This window comes from Medicago sativa, chromosome 8 (assembly GCF_051527215.1).
Source record: "Medicago sativa cultivar Bolivia chromosome 8, Bolivia_mono, whole genome shotgun sequence".
In the NCBI taxonomy this organism is placed as follows: domain Eukaryota; kingdom Viridiplantae; phylum Streptophyta; class Magnoliopsida; order Fabales; family Fabaceae; genus Medicago; species Medicago sativa.
Window position 1 is genome coordinate 42,321,425 of NC_140756.1, and position 24,268 is coordinate 42,345,692.

Sequence of the window (24,268 nt, forward strand, 5' to 3'; positions counted from 1 at the left end):
CCAAGGTTTCTTTGGAAAATTATTTGAGTGAAGTTGTTCACATTTTTTGGAAAAGAGAATTTTTCTAAGTATCGTGATTCCTAAGCATACACCTAAGCATACATTCCCTAAGCATACATCTAAAGCATACATGTGATGTGTGTGCATGTGTCGGTGAGTGTCGGTGTACATCTTTAGAGTCCATTGTCCGTTACATCGGGTCCTAGTTTACATACTACTTCTTGCAACATTACAAAATCCCTAAGTCTTTACATGCTAAGTCTTGGCAAAATTTAAAGTAAAAGAAATAAAAGCTAAGAATATAAGATGGAGGATGAGATGCTTATGGGATGTATGAAACAAAATAGATGAGATTGTTAGTAGAATAGGCATAAGGAATGAAATATAAGCAAGTGAGAATTGCATAGCAAAATAACCAAAATTAACCACAAAAGAAGTAGCAAGACTTAAAAAAGTGGTAAAATATACCTAAGAACTCATCATAACAATAAGGCAAATGCATGACCTCTAATCCTCACATCATAACAATTTTTCAAAGGTTTTATTTCAGTCTTAACATGGGAATTAGAAGAAAGTATCAAGCCAAGAAACTATGGTGCATTCTTAAGCATATTTTGCACTTATTATTCACAAACAAAAGCTCACATAACTTGTAAAACAAGGTATTAACAAATCACATCACAAACAGTAACAAAACCACAATTTCAGAGACATATTCATCACCAAATCCACACATCAAGATTCAACATCATGTATCAAGATTTAAAGTCAAGAACATGCAAGATTTCACAAAAAATTAACAAAAAGTAACACAAAATCACAAGAAAATTCCACATATATTTTTATCAATTTTCAACATGCCAAAATATCATAAGAAACAAGTTTCAAGTGTCAAAAATAATTGCAAGAAAGTTCACAAAATTTTTTTTAACAAGATTTTTAACAAAAAATGAAAAAGCATTGAATTAACAAAGAACAAATTATTTCCTCATATCTTTGATCAATGCTTATCATGTAAACACATCAAGATTCATCAAAAATATCAAGAAAATGATTGAACAATTTTTAGGAATTTTTTGGCCTAAAATCAAACGTACAGGGGTTCAGATAGCAAGAAAGTAGGTGTACATAGCAAAAGGAACAAGCAAAACGTAGAGACAAAGCCCAAGCCCAAACAAACAGATCCAAAACCAACTCAGGAGCTTCAGGGACAGTAGGATTGATCCATGTGGATCAAACCTAGATCCTACGGTGGAGAATGCAGGGGAGTGGACTGGTTTTGAACCGGTCCGGTTCAGTCCTCTATAAAAGCCTAAGAGTACCGGTCTGCTTCATTTCTCACTTCTCTTTCTCTCTCTAACTCTCACCTTCTCTCACTAGGCTCACCGGTTCCTCTCTTCTTCGCCGGTTTCTGGAAGAGGACGGCCGGAGAAGATGAAGATTCATCGGAATCTTCATCATCACCGCCGCGAATTCCAGATTCCGACGAGGTCTTTTTCTCGCCGTTCTCACCAAAACCTAACCCTATTCTACTCGTTTTTTCACAACGAACACAAATATAGCCTCAGATCTTGCAAATAAACGGTGAAATGGTGTAAATCTACATTTGAAGTTACGGTTTCAAATATTTTTCAATCTTTTCAAAGTTTTTTTCGAAGGAAAAGGTTCCTCAATCACCGATCTACTTCGATTCACCGTTTAATCACACATATAAACCATCGTTGAGTCTTTGAAATGAAAAACGAGAAGGTTTTGTGAAGTTACCTGAGTTTACTAGGAGATTCGATCAAAGAACTCTTCGGAGAACTTCACAGTTGCTTCAGATTCTTCTGGTAAGTGTTTTGAAGCTTCTGGAAACCGAAAATAAATCGGTGAATCTTTTCTTCTTCTTCGCCGGTTCAAAACCTTGCTTCGATCCTTCTTCTTCTCTCTCAAACTCCTCTTCGTGATCGTGGCGAATTCGTCACTGTCAGTGATGAATTCACACTTGAATTGCGAAGAAACCGGTTCAATGATGATGATTCATGCTTGAATCTCTGAGAACTATGATGAATTCATTTGATTTTGCTTCAATTTTGTGTTCTGGAAATTTAGGGTTTGGATTTGGGGATGAATGTTCTGGATTATGATGAAATGATGGAATTGGTGTTGAATTTGTGGATTTGTGTTTGTTTTGGTGAATCTGGAAAACGGTTAGGGTTTCTGGTTCACGTGTTCTTGATGAAGTTCATGTGAACTTGAGGTTTTGATCCGTTTTTCTGGAAAATGGAAATGGGAATGTGTTTGTGATGATTTGGCTCGTAATGAGTGGGTGTGTTGGCACTGTGCATTGATGATATGGCCTTTTATAGACTGACACTTGGACCTGTAAGCCAATGAGATAATGCCACCTGTGCTTGGAGCTCTAACAAACTCGGCCTTGCTGAATTTTGGGACTTGGGACCTTTCTGCAATTTGACAAACTTAAAGGACCAAACTGCAATTTTGAAAAAAGGACTAAAAAATGCAAATTTAAAAATTCAGAGGACTGAAATGAAAAAGGACTAAAAGGACTAAAATGAGAAAAAAGAAAAAAGACTAAAGAAAAAAAAATAAAATGAAAGGAAGGACTAAATTGAAAATAATAATAAAATTTGGTTTGAAATTGGTAAATTGAAAATAACGTAAAGTGAAACAATTAAAATCAACAAAAAGGACTAAAATGAACCAATTACCAAATGAGGTACTTTAAAGTAACCCCTCTCTGTCAAAATTTTATGTGAAATGACCAAAATGCCCCTAGGGACTAAACTGACTCAAAATGACTCAAATGCAATTTTTGAAGTGGATTTTAACATGGAATTAAAGCAAGGATTTATACAAACTAACTGAAAAGACTCAGAGACAATTTTCAAAGATTAAAAGGAGTTTGAATGCAGGAAATGACTAAAACGCCCTTTCTAATGATTTTTGCAAATAAGGTTCAAATAAAATGCAGAGAAATATGCAATTGATCAGAGACAAATTCAAATGACTTGAGATGCAAGTAAAACCTTTGTGTGGTTTCAAATGCAAGAAAACATAGACAAAATCACAATTGAAAAGATTTTCAAAGCAAAATTGGCCGATAAAGCAGGGCAAAATATCAGTGTAAAACAATAGCAAATTGGCAATCTTTCAAAGGTCAAAGACCATATCAGAGATGAAAAAACATTTTGAGCAAGTATTTTTAGGTCCAAAATTAGGGTATGACAAGGACCACAGGAAAATATCATGGGTGGACTGGAATTCTGTATGTAGGAGTAAGGAGGTTGGCGGTTTGGGGGTAAGGAGAATTAGGGAGTTTAATTATGCGTTATTAGGAAAATGGTGTTGGAGGTTGTTGGTAGATAGGAATAGTTTGTGGTTTAGGGTGATGTCGGCCCGTTATGGAGTGGAGGTTGGCCAGTTGGTAGAAGGAGGGAGTGATGCCTCTTTTTGGTGGCGGGTTATCTCTACCTTTCGTAGGAAGAACTGGTTTAGTGATCATGTCAGTCGTGTTGTGGGTAACGGTAAAGTCACTATGTTTTGGTCGGATGTGTGGGTTGGTGGTGTGGCGTTGAAGGAGCGTTTTAGTATATTATTTGATATTTCACTCCTTAAGGAGGTGTCTGTGTTTGACATGTGTCAGTTAGGTTGGGGGGAGAGAGGTTACGTGTGGAAGTGGAGGAGGGGGCTGTTTACGTGGGAGGAAGAGGTCGTGGGGGAACTCTGTTTATTGCTTCAAAGTGTGACTCTGCAGGTTGATAAGGAGGACAGGTGGCTCTGGAGCTTGGAACCGAATAAAGATTACACCGTTCGAAGTGCTTATAAAATCCTGAATCAACAACATCAAATTGTCACTACGGTCTCAACAAAGCTTCTCTAGCATAAGGATATTCCTTTGAAGGTTGTTCTCTTTGCTTGGCATTTGTTTCATGATCGCTTACCAACTAAGGATAATTTGTTTCATCGTGGAGTTATAGCTGCTGAGGATAGATTATGTGCGGGTGGTTGTGGCTCGTTAGAATCTTCTTCTCATTTATTCTTACACTGTAATGTTTTTGGAGATGTCTGGCATCTGATCCATCGCTGGTTGGGTGTCTGTTCGGTACTCCCTAGTGTGCCTGCAGATTACCTCATTCAGTTTGGTTTTGTTGGTGGTAATTGCTCTAAGGTGCGGCAATCTATTTTGCATCTGATTTGGTATGCTACTACGTGGGAAATTTGGAAAGAAAGAAATAGCCGGTTATTTAATGGTAAAGAATGTCCAACTTATCAGATTATTGACAAGATTAAGTCACTTTCATATATGTGGTTGAAGGCGAAAATTCCTAACCTCTCTTTCAACTATCATGGTTGGTGGCTTAGTCGGTTCACTATGTGGATATATCTTCCGCCTTCACTCTTATCTGATGATATCCTGACCTTAAATCAATCTTGCTGAACACCTCTGCACCAACTAACTGATCCATCAAATCATCAATCCTCAGAAGCGGATACCGATTCTTAATCGTCACCTTGTTCAACTGACGATAATCCACACACAACCTCATGTTGCCATCCTTCTTCTTAACCAACAACACTGTAGCACCCCGCGGAGAAACACTCGGCCTAATAAACTGCTTTTCAAGCAACTCTTCCAACTGCTTCTTCAACTCACCCAACTCTGACGCAGACATCCGATACTGCGCAATCAAAATAAGACTCGTTCCTGGTACCAAATCAATTGCAAACTCCACTTCTCTCTCCGACGGTAAGTCGATAATGTCGTCCGAAAAAACTTCTGGAAACTCTTGCACTATTGGAAAATCGCCAACTCCTTTCTGACTACTTCCATTCAATGATGAAAACATCATAAACACACTAGCTTTACCGTCCAAAGACTTCTTAACTTGCTCTGCGGTTAAGAACTTCCCACCTACCTCAGCTACTGGCTTAGAAAACATTATACTATTGGTCAAGCAATTAATGTTAACACCAAAAGATAACATCCAGTCCATACCGAAAATCACATCCATATGCTTTAACGGAAGACACACAACAACCACCAATTGAGCCTCTACATCCAAAGATACCTCCCTTGCCAGACCAACACACCTGAAGCAAGCTGCTACTCCCCCACTACGCTCAAACCCATCTAAAAGAACGAAACAACACAACAAGTATTGGCAGCACTTCCGTACATGTCGCTTACAATAGGAAATTTCACCGAGTTCTAGTCTGGACAAGACTGACCATGGCTCTGATACCAACTTGTACCTATTTCTATTAAAGCGATAAAACACGCGAATAATGCAATTATTCAAGAAATAGACGTCACGTCTCCAAAAGTTCTCCAAAAATATAACATGTATAAAAATTCAAACAACTACGCAGCGGACATATAACATACATCTCCAAGTATACATGTCATAAACTCCAAATACATCAGTACATAAAATCTCCAAATCCCGACATAAGGGTAAAAATCTCAACAACATCAATAACAATCCAGAATAAAGATAACGACTGACATCCTAGATCTGAGCCTAATCTAAGACATCGAAAAACAGATAGACGAGGTAGCTCCTGCTATCCTCGAGCACTCACCAAGCAAGCAACAAAACTAAACCTGCACGCCATCTACCCATTCATACAAACAGGTAGGCGGTCCACCACAGACCACTGGGGGTTAGCTTCACATCAATCATAATCAACACAAACAGACATAAGCATTCAAGGATTAATGCATAACACATATAGATACCCATCCCTCCTAGAATACTAACATCACATGAATATTATCCCCCATCCCATACACATCATGCTATCGCAACTCTAACATAGCATAGCAAGCATATTCGATCTCTAATCAAGTCATCGACATGAGCTCATCATTTATCAACATCAATTAATGAAAGGATTACTCACCTTATTCTTCACTTATCATACTTAACTCAACAAGTACAATTCATCATTTTAAAGTTATAAGCAAGCAATCATCATTATCAAAGAAATCACCACATCACACACACACACACACACACACACACACACACACACACATACAATTCTCACCTCATCACTATTACCAAAATAATTATCATCAAATAGATTCACCAAGTGTATAAGCACAAACAAGTAAGACATGCAATTAGAGCATAGTTCAATTATTTAGAACCATCAACAAAGTCCACCAATGTACATATACACTAATCCACATAAATCACAACATTCAACAAATTTCACCAATGCACAAATTCACCAAGTCACATATTCAATTATGACACAATTCATCAACCATTCAAATGTATGCAATGTTCTATACTCTTCTAGATGCATGCGGTACCGTCACCAACAACAAAGGTCGTCATCTCAAGATGCCAACAGAACATCTCATGTAAGATTTCACACCCGTCTTACATTTTTGCCGAAAGAGCGCACCCTTTTACAACATCAAGACTCAATAATGCAAAATCACCTCATATATATATTCAACGATCAATATAAAGGATAACCTCCATTTATATTGACCAACTTCAACAACAAGTGCATTATCAAGTATTTACGTCCACACAATCAACAAGTCACAATTCAAATAAGAGTCATCACCGCATCATTATCAACATATTCATTATCACAACTATCAACCAACATCACAACAACTTCATACAATTTCTCACAATTAAAGTAAAGGAGAAAATACAACACATCATATTTAACACATAGCAACCATTCACACATCTCTTCATATAATCATATCAAACTATCCACAAAAAATTTGCCAAGTATTTGGTCTTAAGGACTATTTTCGATAAAGTTCGTCTCTCAATTCACAACTTTAAAATAACTGAAACAAGTAAATCAAAACCAAGCAAATAAGACCCAATGCCTCAACTATGTATACACCTAGACCACATATAAGTGCAGTAGAGTATACATGTGTATTTCACCGGCTAAATACGACAAATCATGAGAATCACAAGGTTCGTCTCTCTTTATCACTTTTTCCAAAAGAATTCCAATTTCAAAGCAAAATAAGTTAAAACTCAATGAAATCAATCACAGTCATTTTTAGAAATCATATAATCACTATACAACCTTATCCCTACCCCTTTTCCTTGAGAAAAACGAGTTTCGAAAAAAATCGACGCGTTTGAACATTTTTCAAAAGTTTAGTTCCAAATCACAAAATCAAGTCAAATCCAATTCAATTGATGTTTCAAAAGGTTTAGAAAGCTCAAATACATTTAATTACATCAAAAGAATCAGTTTGGAACCACCCGGATCGATTCCCATAGCCCGAAACACCCGAAACGAGGAGTGCAGTTCTGGGCATCTCGCTTAAGCCAGCTGAGCTCGCTTAAGCCAGATTTCTCTAGGCGGAGCTCGCTCAAAGCTAGCTTAATCCAGATTGACAGTACAGTGAAAACTCAGTTTTCGTTCTGCCATTTCGCGTGAGAATCCAAACCGTTAATCCGACTTTGATTCCGTTTTCGCCTACGCGTTCCTTACACTTAGCTCTATCTTATTACACAGAAAAAATCATGTTCCAACCATCCCAAAACAGATTGCCCAAACCTCACATAAACGCTCACTTTCAAAACGATTCACAATCGAATTTTCACACGAAACTCCCATTTTCTCCCAATTGACTCAACAACCATTTTTGTAACATCAAAACAGAAAATTCAATTTGTCTAACTCACCCAACAACACCAAAAACTCGTTCAATAATCAATTATTCAAAATGTTCATTTTGGTCCTTCACATGAATAACTTAACACAAACTTCACAAATTCAAACCACAACTCCACAAATGGAATACCCATGGTATAATTCATCAACAACAACATATCCAATTCAACAACAACCTCATTTAAACATGAATTCATCACTATCAACAACAACAACACTCATTTATATCAATTTGAGCAAAAATCAACAAAGTTTCATATAACCACAATTCAAGTATGTAAAATCAACAACAACAACATGTTTAGCATCAATTTCACATACCAAAAATTAGCATCAAAATAGGAGCGCGAATTTCACTAATTAAATTCTCAATAAACACTTTTCACAAATAAACACTTTTGAATATAACTAGTGACGAGATTACAACTAAGGGATTATGAATGAAAACTAGCCCCCTTACCTTAATAAGCAATAATCCTAGCAAAAGCTTCAATTTAGCTTCTAGAATCTCTATCACCTCTTGATTCTTCAAGCTTCCTCTTCTAACCCTCTTCTTTCTTCCTCTTGCTCTTTCTCTCTCTACCTCTCTCAAATTTTGCAAAATGAATGTGAACCCTATTTTTCTACCAATAAAGTCTTACTCACTTACGGTAAAAAGTTATCGAATACTTATCGGCTCACAACTAATACCACAACCCACTAGTAACTTAGTAAAAAAAAATGGTTCCCACTTGAAACACTAAAAATAATCATCACAGAGGAATTACTAATTTACCCTTGTTCACACAATGACCAAAATACCCCTAAGTCTAAAATGACTAAAATACCCTTCTAACACCGAATTCTAATAATCCTAACCAAAATACACACAGAGGGAATTAATCACATATAAACACGTTTAAAAACAATTAAAATAAATCTAACGAAAATCGGGCTGTTGCAACTCTCCCCCCTAAAAGAATTTTCGCCCTCGAAAATTACCTGAAGGAAAAAACTCCGGATACGAAACCTTCATCCTACTCTCCGATTCCCAAGTGGCACTCTCACCAGTTGGTCCAACCCAAATCACTTTAACCAAAACAATCTCTTTGCCATCCAAACACTTCACCTCGCGATCCTCAATCCTAACTGGCCAAGTCTCAACGGTCAAATTATCTCTTACTTCTAAATCATCCACTTGAATCACATGAGACGCATCATACACATACTTCCGCAACTGAGACACTTGAAACACATCATGAAGATTCGACAAAGATGGTGGTAACACAATCCGATACGCTACAACCCCAACCTTCTCAACAATCTCAAACGGTCCAACAAAACGAGGAGTCAACTTCCTACACTTCAAAGCACGTCCAACACCGGTTACAGGATTCACTCTCAAAAACACATGATCACCAACTTGAAACTCAATATCCTTTCTCCTCTTGTCATGATAGCTCTTCTGCCAACTCTGAGACGCTTTCATCTTCTCTTGAATCATCTTAACCTTTTCCGTTGTCTCTTGCACAACTTCCGGTTCTAACAAAGCACTTTCACCTGACTCAGACCAACACAACGGTGTTCTACACCTTCTACCATATAAAGCCTCAAACGGTGCCGTCCCGATACTTGAATGAAAACTGTTGTTGTAAGTAAACTCAATCAACGGTAAACATTTGACCCAACTGACACCTTGCTCCAAAACACAAGCTCTTAACAAATCTTCCAAACTATGAATAGTCCTCTCCGTCTGTCCATCAGTCTGGGGATGATAAGCAGAACTCAACCTTAACTTAGTTCCCAAAGTAGCTTGCAAACTTTCCCAAAACTTAGAAGTGAACCTCATATCCCGATCTGACACAATACTAGAAGGAATACCATGTAACCTAACAATCTGCTCAATGTAGATCTCAGCCAACTTCGCCATAGACATACCGGTCTTGATAGGAACAAAATGTGCCGATTTTGTTAACCGATCAACAATCACCCAAATTGAATCAAAACCCTTCACAGTCTTCGGCAACGTTCCAACAAAGTCCATAGAGATACTATCCCACTTCCATTCTGGCACAAACAACGGTTGCATCAAACCCGACGGTTTCTGATGTTCAATCTTTGACTTCTGACAAACCAAACAAGCATACCCTTAAAAAGTTTTGATGGGCCTAAGACCTCTAAATAACTAAACTACAAAGTCTTACTCACTTACGGTAAAAAGTTATCGAATACTTATCGGCTCACAACTAATTACCACAACCCACTAGTAACTTAGTAAAAAATAATGGTTCCCACTTGAACCACTAAAAATAATCATCATAGAGGAATTACTAACCCTTGTTCACACAATGACCAAAATACCCCTAAGTCCAAAATGACTAAAATACCCTTCTAACACCGAATTCTAATAATCCCAATCAAAATACACACAGAGGCAATTAATCACGTATAAGCACGTATAAACACATATAAAAACAATTAAAATAAATCTAATGAATATCGGGCTGTTACAACATCCACTTTCATCATTCCAAATATTGTTTCCTTAAAAGTTTGTCCCTATTACATGTTTTGTACCTTAAACATGTCACTCTCTTTTTTGTTTTTTTTAAGGATCTTGCTTTTTTTTTTTTTAACGTCATATATAGTAGTGTATCATTTACACGTCTATCAAAAAACTTCGGCTGTATTTTTTATTGTTTTTGCTGCAAAAGCTTCAATCTATTTTTTTTTCCACAAGTTTATCAAAGAAACAAAAAAGCTTCAGTAGCTTATTTGAAAAGCAAAAAAAAAGTTTCAGTAGCTTCTTTAAGAATGTACATCGCACAAATCAAAAGTGTAAAAATAGGAAACCGTTACGCGTGTGTTTTCGTGTTTATTTCTTTAATTGAAATTGACAAAATTACCCTTCAATTTAAAATTGGTTTGAATAGTGACAAATGCACTCTTTGATAAAAAAGCAAGTGGGTGTAGCTTGCTAACTTGCACCTCAGTGTTTTGGGGTGGGTGTAAATTAATATATATATATTGTAAAGGGGCATAATAGCCTGCAAATAGTGATGACTTTCCCATAGAAGAAGATAATCTTGAACAATTTAATAAAAAAATTGAATGATGACAATCCAATAAATGACCATGATAGTGTTCTTGATGTCTCAAATATTGATGGCATCGATGACCACTTCATCTCACCTTTAGATATCAATTATCCTAAAAGTTGGGGTATTCTTGATGCTAAAATGAGACACGTTTTAATTAAAAAAAGACCTATTGGGGAATTGAATATCACATTTCCTATAGACAATATTTCTAGGCATTTTTCATATTCTTACTTTTCTATAGACAATGTTAAATTCTTGAGTTTTTTTAAAGCCTCAAATTTTATTCAAATGTTTCAATTGCTTATTGAATTCTCATAATTATGTCAGCGACTGCTGCATCTGCAAAGAATTTTTTTTAAAGTTAAAATTGTTCAAAAACTACTTCAAATCATAGTTTTAAAAACCGGACCGGACCGACCGGTTGAACCGGTCGAACCGGGAACCGGTGGGGTGACCGGGCCGGTCTGGTTATTGGATCGGTCATGCTAATGAACCGGTGAGAACCGGCGGGAACCGGTTAAAACCGGAATAAACCGGGGGTTTCTCCCAACCGGTCGGTTCAATGTTTGAACTATTTTTTTTGGAAAAAAAAAATGGCAGATCTGGATCTGAGGGGAGATGGAGGAACAAAGAAGTAAGAAACAAAGAACAGAAATTTAGATATTGATCATCGTTCATGTAATGAGAGAGTGCTCCAATTCTTAATGAAGTTAAATCGATATCATCTTATTGCTACAGTTGTTAGAAAGAATTGGAGGAGGAGAAGGTTACAAAGAGGTGTTGACGGCTGATGCTATTGAGAGCATGAGAGCAGCTTCTTTTACCCTTTAAACCAAAGAAAGGAAACCCTACATATATGAAAATGTCAATATTACCCTCCATCAATATTGTTGTTCATTTAACTAATCACATGATGTTTTTTTTACACTATTTGGATGCTTTGTGTTTTAGCTTTTACTCATAGTTTAGTACCTTTTGGTTTTTTATATGATACAACCAATAATTTTTAAATTAACTAAATTGTTTCTCTAAAAAAAAACTAATTAAATCATTCTTGTCTATTTGTTTTTGAAGAGAATTGTTCTTGTCCAATAACCAAGTTTTTTTTACTCTTCAATTCTTTTTATTGTATGTTGTACAAAAAAGTACTTAATCCATATACATAATTATATTTTTTTTTGACACAATACATAATTATATTTGTCTTATGTTAATTTATTTATTATGATTTTTTATTTTATTTATTAGTACCATGGCACTTGAATATTTTACAAACCAAATCATCCGATTCAATAATAAAGATAAATCATAGAACAAGTTTTTATAGAGACCGAGTCATACTACCGAGTCAACCGGTTCAATACGGTTCATTCATGCGGTTCGACCAGTGACCCAATGGTTCAACCAATGACCCAGTGACCCAATACCTTAACCGAGTCGATGTCCGGTCCGATTTTTAAAACTACGCTTCAAATTGTCAATGTCACAAGAAAAGTTATATGCTCTAGACATTTTATGTATTGAGAAAGATATCATAGAACATATTGATGTAAAAACAATTGTTAATGATTTTTGGATCTAGAAATTCTTGTAGGAGTTGTTTTGTACTAGAAGTTGGATATTCTCGTAGGAATTCACTTTAGGAATTCAATTTTTTTTTTAAAATTTCTTATTACTTAGGGCCCAAATTTTAGGTTTGTCTTAAGGCCCCCAAATCTTAGAACACGGGTTTGAGTACATATAATCACTAAACATTTCAAAATAAATCTCTATAAGTTCCCGAATCAAACATGTGCTATAATTCCAGATCGAAACTGGAAATTAGATGATAAAATGAAATTACAAAAAAAATCTCCTAGAAGAAAACAATATCAGAACTCCATGTTGACAATAGTTAACTCCAAGTGTAAGATCTCTGGCTCCTCTGTTTCAAGCCTCACTCTTGCTTGACGTTTATGACATTTGATCCACCACCTTGTGGTCTCTGCAAGAAGCCAACTAAACATTAGGAGACATAATCAAATTGCAAGAGATAGATCATATGATTACACAATCCAGAATTTAAGCATAACATATTTAACGAGATAAGATCAAAACATATATCAAACCAAATAAATATTTGTAGAAAAAAATAAATTTTGTACCTTGGATACAACATTGTATATTACAGATTTCAGTACATCATTTCCAACAACCGACTTCAACTTCGACATGAAATCATCACGTGAAATCTTTTTCGACTGCACAAGCACGACATGATACATTAGTGATATTTTACTATTTAAGACATAGACATAAATTGGACATCATTAGCATACCATCAACAACGCATATTGGGCGTCGATAAGAAACATAATATGGGAAGGAACCACGTTTCTCATGGAAGATAAAAGCACGGAAACAGGAATGGGAAAAGGCAGCCGAGCGGAACTTGGAGTTTTTCTGATGTTACCAGAAACACTAGTAGCTTTTACCTGAGGCATACCACAAACCAATTTTTTTGGGTAAAGGCAATAAAGGAAAACATTAAAGGATTAAAAACCAGAAGATAAATATCAAAAGATGAATGCCCCAAAATATTGCACATGAATGTATTAAAACCAGAAGATAAAAAATATTAGAATGGAAAGTTGTACACTAAATAAATCATAGTTAGATTTTAAAAACAGATAAAACAAATTGGTGATAACATTGTCTTTTACATAGAAAACTAGAAAATCATAAGAAGCAAAACTCATGAAAAAGCTTACAGTGTCCACTGTAGAATGCCGATACCCTTTTTTCTTACTCTCCTTTAAACAAATATTTCCTGTTCAAAACAAAAAAAAACATCAAGTGTCGTGATTAAGAAGATTTTTCCGTTGTTGAAAGAAATATCAATCATACAACTTAGCAACATATACAAATGATTGTTTTGCCGAATTAGAGTAAAGCACTTTATAAGTTGAAACGTGTTACATATCAATTGGTTTGTCAATGATTAACTCCTTCACGCTTCAGTGATAATTATGTAATGCTAAAATGTAAAGCATGTTTTCATACAAAAGCATATATCTAACATTGACACATGACATAATTTTTTTTCTAAAGGAACATTACATTACCTTCAAAAACCAAAGGGGACTTAAAGCTAACAACGAATTCGGGATAGATATGTGTGTTCATATTCATGTTCCACACCACATAACACTTTGGGCATTGAATGTCATCCACCCCATTATCATATTCGCAACTACTTGGACGAAGTTGTTTACTGCCAGGACGAAGAAGCTCCATGTTCCCCATTATGACACGACATAGGAACATATGCTTAATTCCACTTCCGTCAACATCACAAGAAGGTGAACTGTGAACATGGGAAAACTAAATCCTTTGAGAAATCCAACAAAATAATCTATGATAACATATCAGATAATAATAATAATAATAATAATAATAATAATAATAATAATAATAATAATAATAATAATAATAATAATGTATGAAGTTCAATGTTGATCATATGATAACTAACCAGACAGAAGGGTGGGTAACAGCTGCAAGATGAACACCAAAACCATATATGCATTTGGACGGAGATAGTTTATAGTGACTAAGTCCATATTCCATCATTGTTGACAATTCCTCTTTAGAACAAGCAAGCCAGGCATAGCGAACATTAGCTTCCCCTCGAACTCCCTTTGTGATATCAACCTGCTTTTGGAATAACTGCAGCCGTGTTTGCATTGACTTTCCTGAGCTGTGACAAATCTCAACTATATCGGACTTGCTAATGCCCAAGGAACTCATTCCTGCAAGAAACATGTTCTGTGCAGAATCCACATCCAATTTTTCATATAAAGATTCAGAATAATCATTTAAATCTATGTCTGGCTCTTTATTAATATCTATAGCAAAATTTCGAATCCCCATTTTGTTAGTCATAGCATGACCAACAACTTTTACATTCTTTGTTGCATCATCAGACTCTCGGCTATACTTTCTTAACATGGATTCATCCACCTCATCTATTTCATTGGATATATGTAGTTTTGTCTCATGTGGTTCTTTCTTATTAGGACTTTCTTCACCCTCCTGCTCCCTTATATTATTTAGTTCATCAACAGAACCAACAAAAAATTTAGGGAAAAAGTAGTTTCCTTCCTCATCAATCCACGCAATAGGTTGTTGCAAACATGTTTTTAAATTCACATGATTCATATGTAAAAAGTCTAGCACAACCTCTTGGCCATCTAACTCTACCTCTACAACTGCCTTCTTGATTTTGAAATCTTTTTTAACCAAGTCAACAACATCCTTCGGATAGTCAACCCATTCACCATTCTTATAGAACATCAAACGTTTTGGTATTTCACTTTTCTTATAGTTAAAGTAATAACTGACCAATGACTTGGAAATATCAGGACAAGAGTCATCTGATTTGCATACACCTCCAACCAACTTCATTTGTTTATTAAACACACTTGTTGGTGCCGAAACTCCAGTCAGATGTTCAACACATTGGGTATCTCTCTTTCGCTTTTGATTGAGTGCAACTTCACCGAATGACTTTGAGGGTTTATCTTCCATTTTTACCTCAAAACCTTGAGAAACGAGAATATTTGGCAGTCCCTGGATGTTTAAAACATTTAAGAATATTGAAATAGTAGAAATGATCATGTGTTCACCATTATAATATAATGTTCATACAATAATAAAGATAAAGGGTTAGTCAATAAGGGCATTCCCTTGTGGGCAAAACAAGTAAATTTTAACAATTGCAAAGGTATTATTCCAACAGTACAAACATATCATAATGGAATATAACATTAAAGCAGAGTTTAAAAGTTGCTTTAACATCATATTGTTCCATGTACTACAAATTTACTAGTATGCCAAATGTGGACATTCATGCTCAACAGTTCTACATAAGACAATCCAAGTAAACTCATACTCGTAAAGTATATTGAAGTGGCCTTTGTTGGCACCTAGTTTTCAACAAAATAAATCTATTTCTACAAATATTTATATGGTCCCCAAAAAGCCTTCAAAATAAATACTTAATAACTGATATGGTTTTCTTAAACCGATAAAGCTTAATGCATTTCCCACTCACTCATAAAAAAAAGTTGTGCAGAAAAAGTTTCTAAAGAAAAACTAATATGGGTTCTCGAGAAATCCATCATCATTTTCACCATCTAGCATCCATGAAAGGATTAGACATACCAATCAAACTGATATTTACAAAATATTGAAGGTAAAGAATAAAAGCATAAAAACCATAGCTAAAACATGATTAAAAAAAATTAAACATAATAAAGAAATTATGTTAAATTGACAGTAGTAAAAAAAAATGATGCTTATCCAACACTTGAAAAACTGTACATGCTATTCTCATGGTAAATAAATTCAACAATATAAAAGACTATAACTTTTTTTTTTTTATAAAAATAAATTGTACTTAGCTTAATCAAAATTCAAAACCAACAAGGTCTTGCTTGCACCATACACCAATCCCAACTAAAGAAATTGTATCAATATTTTATTCAAATTTAAATAAATAATTAAACAAATCCACACCCCTCTGTGAATTTTTTTAAGCAAAAATTTAAAGTTTAAATGTATCATTAAGAATTACTGACATCCCAACTATGTTGGCAACCAGAAATCCAACAATCATCTACAACACCTCGAAAAAAGTCATTCAAAACAATATGCAAATTTTAATATCACTTCAAACAGTAGAATCATCCCTAAAAAATGATGAAAAATAAAAACTTGATTCAAACATAAAGAAAAAACAAAACCTAACTTGATGCACTTAAATCAACCTATCAATTACACGTTTAATTAAAAAAAGAAAAAAAACAAAGTTAATTACAATAATTCAAATTGAAAATTAAAAAAAACAATTAATATAAATAATAAATAATAAAAAATTTAGTAAAAAAGACTAAGCTTTGAAATTATACCTGAATGCAGAAATACACACAATAGCTGAAAACCAAATAATATCAAAAGTAATTTGTTCTAACTTTGAAATTGTGCCTCTCATTAGGGGAGTAAGGGTCCTTTTTATACTAATTCTAATCCAAAAAGATAAAGTCTAAATTAAACCATCAGGGAATTGGGTATGTCAGAAATACGCCTGAAAAGGTAAACATTAAAGATAAAGTTTTTCCCTATATGGAAATGCTATGATTTCTTTCTTGTCACGATCACTTCTAATTGGAAAACAGTTTTTGCTGAGTAAGCATCTAGTCAGTGTTCATTGTATTAGTTTTCTTTTTCAACAATTCACAAATCTGTTTGATCTTTATAGAAAACAGTTTTGTTTATTTCCAATTTGATTTTCATAGGTTTGTTAAATCATAAAAAATATTCTTTTAATGTGAATTATAAAAAAAATCCTTTTAATGTGAAATCTAAGTATGCATATTTTTAAAAAAATCAGATTTCTTTCTTTAAAATAATATTAATGTTATGGTAGTAGATTTTTTAATAATATTGAAGGTGACATCAACGATTATCGTGTTAACGATTTTATTATACTACTTGTTTTGACTGTGTATACTTGCTCACATTTATTTGCAGAACGCTGTAAATTAATTTAACAGTAAGATCCATTAAAATATATCTTTAAATCCTTTTACAATTTACTACCATAAAAATTTATCATTATTTTAAAGTAACATTAATTTGAAAATTTTAACAAATAACCAAAGATGAATTTTTGAATGAAATAAAATAATTTATGAATTAACAAACAATTTAAATATCAAATTAAAAATAAAAAAAAATGTATTCTACAAAGATAAAAGAGACACGAAGATTGGGGAAGAAGAAAACTAATACTCTCTCCATTTTTAAATACAGGTCATTATACATCTAAATAAACTATTTGATATAGAAAAAGAGATGATTCATAATCTCGATAACTTAATATTTTATTAGTATTATTAATCCTTCTTTTGCAAGTTTATTTTATTCATGAAAATATTCAATTATCAAAAAGGGAGAAAAATAGTAAGGCAAAAGACCTATTACATTATAGTTTGATGATAACAAACTTTTTTTCAAAAGATAAACTTATTATATTTTTTGTGTTCTTGATTATTGTTCTGGACCGGCCAAAGAGATTCTTGGCCCATTTACTTAGGCCCAATATCATTCAAAGTCCAAACTCCACGTTTGGCATTATTGCTCACGACATACCCCCTCGCCTGAAGGGGGGTGCATAAAGCAAAGAGACCGGTTCAAACGAACCCCAACGTCTCTCTTGCACGTTGTGCACGTTCCCGCAATAAAATCTCTGGCGGTTACACCTCCCACGATTTCGTAACCGCCAGAGCCAGATGTGCCTCCTCAACGGCTCTGCAGCCCTCCACCTCTATAAATAGGGGACTCACCGCAGTCCCCAAGGTAGAACTCTATCTCCCTCTAAAACCCTCACTCTCTGATCTCTACTGACTGGAGCGTCGGAGTGCATTCAAGAAGCATTCTGACGTATTCCACCACCGTCATAACCACCGCATTCAAGGCACCGGCAGTCTCCTTCTGATCAGGTACGATCAGTGGCGCCGTCTGTGGGAAATCACAAGCTTCCCCGTTTTTATCCCTAAAAACCAAAGCTTTTCACAAAAAACTACCATGGCTGCCAACGGTGCCAAATCCCAGCTACGAAGTGAGGTGCGTATTCCTCAACAGGATGACGTAACATCCTCACCTTCACCTGTGGATACACCCAGGGAGGACCCAACTCAGGTACTTCATATCCAACAAAGGCCTCTGCTAGGTCCCCTCCACCCTACAGAGACGCCAGAAGACGCAGCGTCAACCGGCGCACTCATCAGCAACCTGATCCACACGGTTCATCGACAAACATCGTTAATCGAGGATCAGAACCGCCGGCTGATGGATCTGGAGCAAGCACGTCCAACCGTCCAAACCCGGCGATCTCTCTCCCCAATACGTAACAGAAGAGGAGGGAGCCCTAGCCGGTCACGTTCCAGATCCCCTCGACATTCGGCGAGCATCGGATCTCCATCCTACTCCAGGAGGTCGACAAGAAGGTCCCCCCGACGGTCTCCACAAAGGAGATCCCCTCCCGTCGCGAAGATCCCCTATGCGCCGCACTCCACCCAGGAGGTCTCCACCCAGGCGCAATAGATTCTCACGGTCACCTTCCAGTTCACTGGACACCCGTGATACCCGAACCGATCGTAATGCTTACGGTCCGTTCACACGGCGTATCCGGGAAGCTCCTATCCCTCGCGGACTGGAAAAGCCGCCGCAGATGGACTCGTACGACAGAACTACCGATCCGGATGAGCACATTGAGAACATCGAAGCAGTTCACCGCGTCTAGGACGCAACCGAAAACAGTGGCTTCCCTCGAAGCCATCTCCAAGGAAGAAGCGAACCTCTCCGAGACTACATCGAGAGGTTCAACAAAGAAGCCGTCCAGGTCCGGGGCGCGAATGAGACAATGAAGCTATACCTCATTGCCAAAGGCCTACGTGACGAGACGGACGTCAAGAAAGCTGTCCTCCTGGATCGCCCAAGGACTCTCAACGAGTTCCTAGCGATCGCCAAGATCTACATCGCCTACAAGGAGGCTTTGTACGCGGACAGCCTCAATAAGGTCAGGAAGGAGGAACCTGTTGCTGAATCCTCCAAAAAGCCCTTCCATGAGAAAAAGTGGGAAGGCAAGGCTGCTCGCGAAAGCAAGAGACCAAACGGTCACTTCACCGAGTACACTCTACTGGCTATGTCAAGGGAGAAAATCCTCGCTGAGATCGCTGTAGCCGATCTAGCAGAGGTCGGCGTCAAGCCGCCAAAGGCTCCATCTCAGGAGAGGAAGGGAGTCGACAAAACAAAATACTGTCGGTTCCACAAGTACCACAGACACACCACCGACGACTACATCCATCTGAAGGACACCATCGAACTCCTCATCCAAAGGGGTCGACTCAAGCAGTACGTCAAAAATCCAGAATCAGAAAGGAAAGCTGTCGATCTCGTCGGTGACAGTTCTGAACCTGGCCGGACCATCGCCATGTCTGTGGAACATCTAGGTGATTTCCTGGACAACGTGGAAATCACCTCTTATTCATGCACATGGGAACAGTTTCCTACCGCCAACATCATCACTGGAGGGACGCTGAACATTTCCATGGGCAGCATGAAGAGGAAGTTCCAGGAGCTCATGGACGTCAACACCATGGCCCCATCCATCCGAGGAGGAAGGCCACCCTTGGCTTTCTATGACTCCGAACTGCCTGGTGGAGCTTCAAATTCTGCCATCCCTTTGCTCGTACGAGCATCGATGGCCAATGCAGATGTCCGACGAGTCCTGATAGACACAGGGGCCTCATGCGACATCATGTACACCAGCCTGTTCAGAACTCTCCAACTGACGGAGAAAAACCTTTCTCCCTACGTTGGGGATGAACTCTATGGCTTCAACGGCTCATCCACTCAACCATGGGGATACGTGGAGCTACTGGTCACCTTCGGCAAAGAGGAGGCCAAAAAGACAATAAAGATCCCATTCCTGGTGATCGACTGCTAGTCTCTCTACAATTGCATTATAGGGAGAATCGGGCTCGCCCAGCTAGGGGCCGCATGTTCAACCGCTCATCTGAAGTTGAAATACCATGTGAAAGACGACATCATCGCCTCACTCAGCGGAGACATCGAAGCTGCAAGAAGATGTTTCCTCCAAGCCAACAAAACCCATAACTCGGTTTCCCAACCCAGCAAACTTGCTGAGGACAAAGGGAAAGCTGCTGCGAGTACCCTGGACGCCAACTTGGTCGAACTTGACCCCATGTTCACCAAGGAAGACCTGAAGGAACAAAAACGGGAGAAGAAGGATCCGCTCAACGCGAAACTTCTTCGACTAACGACCCCTCGAAGAACTTCAAGATTGGCAAGGATCTCCCCGAACTTGTCAAGAGCCAGCTGATCGCCTGCCTCAGGGAAAACGCTGACCTGTTCGCCTGGAACGCAGCCGACATGCTCGGAATCGACCCTAGCGTCGCCTGTCACCAACTTACGGTGGATCCCAGAGTTAGCACTGTAGCCCAGCGTCGTAGGAAGCAGTCTCCTAAAAAGTCAGAGGCTGCAGAAAAAGCTGTAAAAGACCTCATAGAGGCAAAGTTTATTTCCGAGGCCAAATACACTACCTGGCTCTCCAATGTTGTACTTGTCAAAAAATCTAATGGAAAATGGCGTATGTGTGTTGACTATACCGATCTTAATAGGGCCTGCCCTAAAGACGCATATCCTCTTCCTAACATCGACAAACTCGTTGATAATTCCTCTGGCTATAAACTTTTATCCTTCATGGACGCCTATTCTGGGTACAACCAGATACCCATGGCTGAAGAAGATAAAATGAAAATAGCCTTCATGACCGAATCAGGGAACTATTACTACAACGTAATGCCCTTCGATCTACGAAACGCGGGGGCTACTTATCAACGGATGATGAACAGAGTTTACGACAAGGCACTTATGGGCGACATTCTAGAGGTTTACATGGACGACATGATCGTAAAATCCCAACAAGAGGTGGATCATGCCGCTCATCTCAAAAGAGTGTTCGAGCAAACTCGGAAATACAACATGAGACTCAATCCAGAAAAATGCACGTTCGGAGTCCAAGCGGGTAAATTCCTCGGTTTCTATCTTACAGAAAAGGGAATTGAAGCAAACCCAGACAAATGCCGCGCATTTACTGAGCTTCCAACACCCCACTCCAAAAAATGCATCCAAACACTCAACGGAATGCTGACCACTCTCTCCAGGTTCGTGGCCAAGTCCGCTCAACACGCACTTCCTTTTTTCAAACTCTTGAGGAAAGAAACGAAGTTCTAATGGACTGACGAGTGCGAAGCTGCCTTACAGCACCTCAAAGAAACGCTGTCTGAGCCACCAATGCTATCACGACCAGATCAAGGTGAAGTACTGTACATATATCTCTCTGTTTCTTCTGACGCGGTAAGCGCCGTCCTCATCAGAGAAACGTCGGAGGGGCAGAAACCAGTATACTTCACCAGCAAAACATTGTTGGGACTTGAAACAAGGTACCAAAGGATCGAAAAGGTGGCCCTCACACTCCTCACCGCAGCCAGAAGACTAAGGCAGTACTTCCTAGAACACACTGTGGTAGTCCGGACGGACCAACCCATCAGGCAGATCCTGGGTCGTCCAGACGTGGCTGGTCGGATGATGAAATGGTCACTCGAGCTATCCGAGTTCGACATTCATCACGAGTCCAGAAAAGCGCTAAAGGCTCAGGTGTTCACCGACTTCCTCACCGAAATGACTTTCCCAGCTGAGGAAAGCCCTAAAGAATGGACCGTCTTCGTAAATGGGTCATCTAACGCCAAGGGAAGCAGAGCCGGAATAATCATCGAAGACAACAAAGCTATTGTCGTCGAAATTTCCCTCGCTTTGTCTTTTCCTGTTACCAATAACACTGCAGAGTATGAAGCCTTCCTAGCTGCCTTGCGAACCGCCAAAGACATGGGGGCCACAAGGGTGAAAATCTTTACCGACTCGCAACTAGTGGCTTCCCAAGTCACAGGAGAGTTCCAGGTAAAAGAAGATCACCTACAAAAGTACGTCCAGTTAGTACTAGAGAAAATGAAAGAATTCGACGCCGTAGAAGTAATTCACGTTCCCCGCGAACAGAATACTCGGGCAGACATTCTTTCGAAACTCGCAAGTACACGAACTGCGAACAGAAACAAAACAGTAATACAGGAGGTCCTCGACGAGCCGACCATCCAGAACATAGGGACTCTGCATCAAGAGGTCAACTCGATCATCGGAATGGAAGATTGGAGGGGACCCATCTCTCGATACATAGAAAATGGCGAACTCCCGACCGATCCGCAAGAATAGACAAGGTTGAAACAGAGGGCCTGCTCATTCACGTTAGTGGAAGGAATCTTGTACAAAAGAGGTTTCAACATCCCACTAATCAAATGCCTAGGACCCAATGAGACCCAAGAAGTCCTCGCCGACATCCACGACGGCATATGCGGACAACACCTTGGCGCAAAAGCTCTCGCAAAAAAGGCCCTACGAGCAGGTTACTACTGGCCTACCATGATGAAAGATGCCCAAGACTACGTGAACCTCTGCGATAAATGCCAGCGACACGGGGACATGCACCTAGCACCTACTGCTGAGCTAACATCCTTGGTATCACCTTGGCCTTTCGCGTGGTGGGGCATCGACCTTCTGGGACCATTCCCCAAAGCCGCTGGGCAGCTAAAATATCTGGTCGTCGCAATTGACTACTCAACCAAATGGATCGAAGCAAAACCATTGGCCAAAATCACCGCTAAAAACATACTCCGCTTCTTCAAGAGAAACATCTTAGCAAGATTCGGAGTGCCAGCATTAGTGATATCCGACAATGGTACACAGTTCACAGACCAACGGTTCCAGGAGTACCTAAGGAATATCGGCATCAAGCAAAGCTTTACCTCCGTCGAACACCCTCAAGCCAACGGTCTCGCCGAGGCTGCAAACAGGGTAGTTCTGCGAGGAATACGAAGGAGACTAGATGCGGCCAAAACACAGTGGGCGGAGGAGTTACACGCGGTCCTCTGGGCCTACAGAACCACTCCCCATTCCACAACCGGCGAGTCACCTTTTCGACTCACGTACGGGACAGAAGCGGTCTTACCCATTGAGCTAACCGAACTCACATGGCGTACGGACACCAGCGCTAACTTCCCGGCCAACACGGAAAATCTATGTGAAGAGCTCGAATTCGTCGACGAAGTCTGAATAGGGGCAACCTTGCGGAGGCAGCACTAAAACAGAAAATAGCTGCTCGCCACAACAAGAGAGTCATCAAAAGAGAATTCAAAGTAGGCGACCTCGTCCTTCGGCGAAACCAGAAGGACTCCGAAGAAGGGAAGCTCGCCGCCAACTAGGACGGCCCCTTCAGGATCCGGATGAAGACCAGGACAGGAGCTTACGGACTCGAAGACCTCCATCAAAATGCAATTCCAAGGACTTGGAATGCAGACAAACTCAAAAAGTACTACACTTAGATGGCAAACAACGCCGACTCACTCTAATGTATGTACTTAGTTCGATACAACGAACTCATCGCTCCCCGTCGAGCAAATAAACAGAAGAGGAAAGTCGTGCCACTCCGAATCCAAAAAGAAAAAGGATAAGAGGATTTTACATAAAAAATTCTCCTACTCCTCAGTATGTTCGCTTACCGTTGCGACATCACTGCTCGGCATGTTAGGTAGAACCCCAGCTCGCGATGGGTGTTTCACGCCTCAGTGGAGGGAACTTAGAAAAAATTTCTCTCGTTCATCCGCTGCTACACGTCCATAACTTTGGACACACATTCAGATAAACGATCTCTTGGATGTGCAAATACTTCTAACTAATACCCCGCGTAAACAGTTGGAAAACTTCTTGCCTGAGCTCTTACTTGCAAAACTACGCAAAGGTAAAAACTTTCCAAGCAAAGTCACTTGTTACCT

At 38.6% G+C, this 24,268-nt stretch overlaps 1 protein-coding gene across 1 annotated transcript; it reads right to left on the reverse strand.

Annotated features, from left to right (window-relative positions):
- Window positions 1–12,693: 12,693 nt before the first annotated feature.
- On the reverse strand, window positions 12,694–15,326 carry LOC146899253 (inactive poly [ADP-ribose] polymerase RCD1-like). Its single transcript, XM_085736730.1, has 6 exons — window positions 14,272–15,326; window positions 13,862–14,103; window positions 13,508–13,566; window positions 13,076–13,231; window positions 12,902–12,997; window positions 12,694–12,741 (listed from the first exon to the last, which is right to left on the reverse strand). The coding sequence occupies exons 1-6, from the start codon at window positions 15,324–15,326 to the stop codon at window positions 12,694–12,696; spliced, it is 1,656 nt and encodes a 551-aa protein (XP_085592856.1).
- Between the last annotated feature and the right edge of the window lie 8,942 nt (window positions 15,327–24,268).

What these genes read in the sequence shown, in the direction of transcription:
- LOC146899253 (XM_085736730.1), bottom strand. Translation starts at nt 15,326, where the DNA reads ATGGAAGATAAACCCTCAAAGTCATTCGGTGAAGTTGCACTCAATCAA. An exon ending in GTTACCCACCCTTCTGTCTG is followed by an intron (nt 14,104 to 14,271) that starts GTTAGTTATCAT and finishes CCATGTTCACAG; the next exon opens with TTCACCTTCTTGTGATGTTG. An exon ending in TATACAATGTTGTATCCAAG is followed by an intron (nt 12,742 to 12,901) that starts GTACAAAATTTA and finishes GGCTTCTTGCAG; the next exon opens with AGACCACAAGGTGGTGGATC.